Below are 6,727 nucleotides of genomic sequence, written 5' to 3' on the forward strand. Positions count from 1 at the left end.
GGTCAGGCTTGAAGGTGATCCTTGTCCACTTATCATCCCGTAGGCAAACCGTGATCTGGGGCTCTGACGTCTGACCCTCTTTCTCATGTTTTCAGAGAAAACCTGCCAAAACACTCGAGGGTAAAATTATATATGCTCTGTATCTAAACTTGCATTGGGTGCCCCTAGACAGGTAAAATTATTGAATTGCATCTGTCACTGTCATTACCAGTTCTTCAGCCCTATGTTGCAGGCACTTTCGATTGAGCTAGTACCCTTGGGTTAGAAGGTACATCGATTTCCTGGTCCTGTTCAGCCGATATGTGAATGGTCATGGTCCGTTCAAGCTTGTCCAATAACACTAACAACAAGCAATCCTACAGGTGGGACTACAACAACTAAAGTCCTACTCTGCTACCCATCAATTCACAAGACCACATTCCCATCTGGTCTCAAGTTCATCATTCAAACCCAGTTTCTACAAGCATAGCGTATACATGAGCCAATATAATCTGCTCCTTAGGGTTTGTTGGGATACACTCTTGGGTTCATTTCAATAAAGCCAAACAAGACCTTAGGAACGTCAAAATAGCCAATAGATAAGTTTCAGCATTAGTGACTAATTTAACTACCGTTTTCCTTTTCATTATACCCTTATTCATTCTCATACAGATCTCCTGGACGCAGAAACATACAAAAGCTACATCAAAATCAAACGGCTATTTTGTTCTCCTTTTGCTCACTAGGAGGGCTCTCCAGTTGCCTGTTCGTGTCAGGAGACGTATCCGCTTCGTCCACATTTCTGAACCCAAGCTCTGACATGTCTTGCTTTGCCATCAAGTTTCTGAGGAAGCTAGATTCAGAGATTTTTTAGAACCACACATGAAAACAATGATTTGAAATCTTAACGGAAAAATGCGGCTGCAAACAGAAAAAGAAGCAAAAGGTGCATCTAGCTACAAGAGCTCAACTTGGTGCTGGTAGGAATTTACAAGATAAAACAACAAAAATGTTATTTCTCAAAACAAAATCATTACATGCACTAAAAGTAGGAGTTGCCACCTGTGGAGTTGTGGTTGGCGAACTGGTGCCTCATATAATTACCAAACACTGATCTCGATGTGATGTGTTCGCCCAAGGATGCAAACAACTAAGCATGCCAGGAGGCCAAACTAGGTTGCCATAGGCTACCGTGGCAATGGCACTTATTTCACCCAACAACTGAAAATGGATCATAACTGATGTAGTTTGAGGAGCATGTTCTAAATCATTTGATGCAGGAAAGAGAATTAGTTTCAACCAAAAGGCCAACTATCTAGAAACTTCGATAGTTACCGATATTTTGGCTTCAGATCATACATATTAATATGTTCCCATTGCTTCCTTGGGCCATTAATTTTGTAGAATGTAGCATGCTAAGTGCAAAAGCTAAATTACCCCTAGGTTTAGAAAATATAGATAAGCCAAAAATGAGGTTATGAACCTATATCATCAAAACTTTTACAGATCTGAAATTAAAATATAGACAATAGGAACTAAGCATACTAACCTCTCCATTCGACATTCCAGATACTTCTTTGAGAACTGCCGACATTTTTCAGATTGGAACCCTATAGATTTCAGGCAGGAAAGATAGTCTTTCTTCTCCTGTTTGAATAGTTACTATCACTACTCATATAACAAGTATACAACGGCAGTGGTAACTGATGGAATTCTTCAGCCTTACCAAGTCGCACTCATGTAAGTGATCCAATGGGAATACACCTTTTTCAGGAGGTACAGGCCTCACCCCCCTATTTCCACCAAAAGCACCACCTGTGAAAACTCACAAAATTATTCAGATCTTCGTATAAATATAAATTACAAATAGTAAATATTAAATACGAAGCAATGTTAGGAGGTTAACCCTAGGCCGATACACCTCCTTACCAGCACTCATTTGACAAAAAGTTCAGATAAATGCCTCCAGGAATAAAGTCGAATCTCTAACAGTTGTGTGGACAATGCTCAGCACTGCAACAGTATAATAAACAGGTCAGCGATGCCAGTAGCATGTGTAGCATTCATACAATTCATTTGGTAAGCACTTTATAATTGGTAAGTGCAGTGTAAAAAATCTATCGGTTGAAACCTTTGCTTGGTATCAGTAAATACCATGTTTATACCTATACTTATTTAAAACAAATTACGAGATGATCAGACAACATTTTAGTGTACTACCAGAATATCAACAAGTATCACAAAGCCAAACTATAGAATAGCCAATGCAAGCATTTTGTACTTATGTAATTTGCAAGTTGCAACAACAAACAACCACCGGATGCATGAAGCTCCAAAGATGCATTTGAATAAGAATGGCCAATGAACTGGAAAGGGTGTATCAGAAGTTCAGAACATACAAATGCATCTAGCTGTGATCTAGAAAACTAGCAGTGTGGCTTTGGGTGCATGAGTACAGTGGTAGAACTGGTGAATTTTCTTGGGCCACCATTTATAAGCACCCAAATCACCCACAGGACAAATCAAAGAGGCTTTTACATATGTGCCATTAAAAAAGTTTGTAATTACACATAGGTCATTAAAAAAGTTGACCGCACACATATGCCACCGTTCTGAACTTATTTGCTCTTCAAGCCATTCCGTCCGTTTTTCTACTTAACGGTGTCAAACCGACAGGTGAAAACCATTTTACCCACGGTGGGGTCCGTTTGTCAGCCACCCAAACTCTCTTTTTCTCTCTCTCTCTTGCGCCTCCGTTCCGCGCTCCTGCTTGTCGTCGCGGCGTAGGCGGTGTGCTGCTGCTTCCCCTTCACGGTGGTGGAGCTCGTCGTGCTCGCGGCTGTGGGCGTGCCCGCTGCGCGCTCCGCGCCGGGGCGAGGTGCAGGCGCGCCTCCCGCGCTGCCGCGGCCAAGAAGAAGGAGATGGCGGGGATGGACAGGGTGAGCAAAGGGGAGCTGCAGCAGCAAGGGCGGAGCTCCCCCGTGCACACCGACACGAGCCCCAACGGCGACGGCGAGGCCCCCGGTGTGCAGGGAGGCGGCCTCGTCCCCAACAGCGGCGGAGAGAGCTAGGAGGAGGCGCGCGTGGAGCTGCCGCAGCCGGTCCTCGCTGTGGATCTGCCGCAACGCGCGTGGAAGTGACGCGAGGAGGTGAGCTCCGGCCGCCGTGGGGCACGCGGGCGAGCTCGGCCCCGACCGGCCGCCGCGGGCGTGGGGGAGCTCCGCCTCGGCCGCTGCGGGTGCGCGCGGGCGAGCTCCGGACCGGCCAGCCGGCGCGGGCGCGGGCGAGCTTCGCCGGGGTGAAAGGCCCTTGTTTGGTTTTGGTAATTGAGTGACAACCTAGGTGGACTAATTGTGTTTATGTGAGATACACAGGTGATTAGTCCATAGGTACATGTGTGTGAGCAACATATGCCATAAAGGTGAAAATGGCTTGGAGATGTTGCAAAGCTCACACATGTGATGATGAAGGAGCTTAAATGCACATGAGACATGACATTAAGTCATGTGATGAAGGTGGAGAAGATCAAGACAAGACTTGGCTTGATGGACCGATTGCAAGTGTGAAGGACAAGTCAAAGGCTTTGGAGTGATGGACCACGTGGCGGTGAAGCTTGAGCAAGACTTGGCGCCGATGGATGATGGCAACGGTGAAGAGCAAGTAAAGTCAAGATTGATGAACTAATATGATCACGTGATGATATAAAGTGGATCATATCATTATTGATCATATTGGTGCATGTGTTGCATCAACATTGAAGGAGATGGAATGGAATGCGCAAGGCAAAGGTATAATCTAGGGCATTTCATTTCACCGGTTATAGGTGTGTAGAGAAGTTTATGACCGGGTTTAGGATAGATGGCCGTACTATCAAGAGGAGCAAACTTGTTTGCATATCGGTCATCTAGTGCCATTCGAGTGATCTAACTTTGCATCGTCGCTAGGATCGAGTGGCGTGGTAAGTTAAGTGGCTAACATCCTTTGAGAAATAATTGTGAAAAGCTAACACACATACACATGGTAGTGTACACTTGGTGGTGTTGGCACATCTACAAAGGATGTGGGGTTTGTACGGTTGAGATGGGTTTGTACGGTTGAGATGGGTTCGGCGCTTTCGGAAAAATAGAATGCCTATTTTCTATTGCGCCAGATGCAAATTCTTGTGGTTAGCACATTGGAGCAAGGATGAAAAAGTTAGAAGTGAAAATGAGTTGATCACGAAGATGCTGATGTCGGTCAACTGACCGGACGCTAGGTCTGAAAGCACCGGACGCTGGCAGCATGCGTCCGGTCGAACTGGTCGGTCGGCACAGTACCGAGGGTATTGCATCGGACGCTGGTTTGTGTCCGGTCAAGGTGGACCGGACACGTCCGGTCGAAGAAATACGCCTCGGGGAGCTTACTAGAAACGACCGAACGCTGGGTTCTAGCGTCCGGTCAGTTGAAGCTGCTGCGTCCGGTCAGGTCAAGTGACCGTTGGAATCGGGACACGTGGCCGTCTGTGGGCGACCGGACGCTGAGGTCCAGCGTCCGGTCAACACGACCGGAGCGTCCGGTCGGCCCGATTTTTGTCCAGTGAAGGGGTAACGGCTAGTTTAGCCCTTGGGGCTATAAATAGAAGTGGCCTTCGGCCATGGCTAGTGTTGAGCACCTTTGGAGACTTTGTGTCCATGCTTGAGAGTGCTTAGGAGCCCTCCATCTCACACATACTTGATAGCGATCATTCGATTGTGTGAGTGAGCGATTCTAGTGCGATTGCATCGTGAGGTTGCATCGAGTGGCACTAGGTGATCGAATTGCAAGCCAGTGGTGCTTGTTACTCTTGGAGGTTGCCACCTCCTAGACGGCTTAGTGGTGGTCTCCGTCAAAGCGCGCAAGAAGCTTGTGCGGCGCTCTGGAGAAGTGCTTGTGAGGGGCATTGTGCTCGCCCCGTGGGAGCCACGAAGAGCAACTCTAGTAAAGCGTGTCATTGAGCTACCCTCACTTCCGGGGTAGGTTCTTGTGGCGCCCGACGTGCGGGCTTAGCGGGTGATGCTAATTAGCCGCCGAACCACCAAGTGAGCGGTCGACACAACGGGGACTAGCGTGTTGGCAAACACGTGAACCTCGGAAGAAAAATCATCGTGTCAACCTTATTCTTCCCGTTGGTTTGCATCCCCGTTATACAAGCTTGCAATTACTTTTATACATATTAAGCTTGTGTAGTTGCTCTTGTAATTAGATAGCTTGCGTAGCTTGCTAATTACCTTCTTGCTTGTGTAGCATAGAAGTAGTTCCCTTGCGTGGCTAATTTGGTTTTAGTAACCTTGTTAGTCACATTGTTTAGTTTGTGTAGCTAAGTTTTTGCGCTCTCTAATTAGGCATTGATTGCCTTGTTATTGAGCATTGCTAGTGAGCTTAGTTAGCTTTGTGATTTTGCTTACTAGCATGTGTAGGAGCTCCCTCATTGCTTAAAGTACTAGTGGCATAGGTTTGTATGACCTTGCTCCTAGAATTGATTAAGAGAGCTCTAGCTAGCCCGGCACCTTTGTTGCATAATTGTTATCTTTGAAATGTGCTAGTGAACATATATAGTGGGGTATAGTCTTGGCTAGACCGATAGTTTTAATTCCGCATTTGTATCGGTTAGCCGACGCGATTAAGTTTTAGAAAAGACTATTCACCCCCCCTCTAGTCGCCATCTCGACCCTTCACAGGGGCACGCGCGGAGAAAAGAGATGAGGTCGAGTTTGAGAGAGAAAGGATAGGGATGAGAGGGGTATTATGGACTTTTTGACTGACCTGACCCACTTGTTAGAACTCCCAAACGGTGAAAAATGAACGGAATGCGGATGGAATGGCTTGGAGAGCAAAGAAGTTCAAAACTGTGACTTATGTGTGCGGTCAACTTTTTTAATGGCTTGTGTGTAATTATAAACTTTTTTAATGGCACACATGTAAAAGCCTCCAAATCAAAGGCTACATACTGATGGACAACAAACCTACTCCTTCCGTCCCCAAAAGAATGCAATTTTAGAACAGTCTTGCGTGTTAGTATATCAACTTTGACCAATTATAGATGAAAAAATATAAAAATTTGTAATATCAAATAAATATCATTAGATTAATTACGAAATATATTTTTATAACAAATTAATTTGGAGTTAAAATGTGAATACTTTTTACATGAAACTTAGTTAAACTTAAATCACTTTACGTCGCACGCAACACATAGTTGTATTATTTGGGGGGCGGAGGTAGTACTAGAAAGAACCGGGGGTGTGTGGCACTGTGCAATTGAAGTTTACAAGCAAATACTAGACGTACTAGTACTGAATTACCCAAAAAATTTCATACCGATAGACAACAAACGTACTAGAAATCAAGAACTGGGGGTTGTGCACTGTGCAATTTACAAGCAAATACTAAACGTACTATACCCAAAAATCGAATACCCGCTGTACTGCTGTTGCCAGACGCCCTGATCTGGCCGTTGTCGCCTGTCCCACGCGCAACTAGGCAACGTCTATCCCCCGGGGCAACGCCGGTCACAGGCGGCAGCCACACGACGGCACGAGAACGGCGCAAGGGTTTGCCCGCGTGGCTGCGCCCAATTTGCCCACGCTGATTCGCCGCGCCGCCCACTGGTTTGCTAGGACCGGCGACCAGGCGAACCTGCAACAGGAGAGGCGAGAGGGAGGGGCGAACTGGAAGGGCGAAGCGCACGGGAGGAGGGCCGCCGGGCGCCGGCGCTAGCACCTTCTCCTTG

At 46.5% G+C, this 6,727-nt stretch overlaps 1 protein-coding gene across 2 annotated transcripts; it reads right to left on the reverse strand.

Annotated features, from left to right (window-relative positions):
* Window positions 1–454: 454 nt before the first annotated feature.
* LOC136535756 (uncharacterized) lies at window positions 455–6,727 on the reverse strand. 2 transcript variants are annotated; one of them, XM_066528145.1, is made up of 5 exons: window positions 6,414–6,727; window positions 1,909–1,992; window positions 1,706–1,794; window positions 1,529–1,626; window positions 455–823 (listed from the first exon to the last, which is right to left on the reverse strand). In XM_066528145.1, the coding sequence occupies exons 2-5, from the start codon at window positions 1,916–1,918 to the stop codon at window positions 691–693; spliced, it is 330 nt and encodes a 109-aa protein (XP_066384242.1). In that variant the 5' UTR covers window positions 1,919–1,992; window positions 6,414–6,727; the 3' UTR covers window positions 455–690. The 2 variants fall into 2 exon arrangements, with proteins under 2 accessions (XP_066384242.1, XP_066384243.1); XM_066528146.1 differs by having other exon boundaries at window positions 6,399–6,727.

Source organism: Miscanthus floridulus, chromosome 2, assembly GCF_019320115.1.
Source record: "Miscanthus floridulus cultivar M001 chromosome 2, ASM1932011v1, whole genome shotgun sequence".
In the NCBI taxonomy this organism is placed as follows: domain Eukaryota; kingdom Viridiplantae; phylum Streptophyta; class Magnoliopsida; order Poales; family Poaceae; genus Miscanthus; species Miscanthus floridulus.

What these genes read in the sequence shown, in the direction of transcription:
- LOC136535756 (XM_066528145.1), bottom strand. An exon ending in ACTTACATGAGTGCGACTTG is followed by an intron (nt 1,627 to 1,705) that starts GTAAGGCTGAAG and finishes CTATTCAAACAG; the next exon opens with GAGAAGAAAGACTATCTTTC. An exon ending in CTGGAATGTCGAATGGAGAG is followed by an intron (nt 824 to 1,528) that starts GTTAGTATGCTT and finishes TAGCTTCCTCAG; the next exon opens with AAACTTGATGGCAAAGCAAG.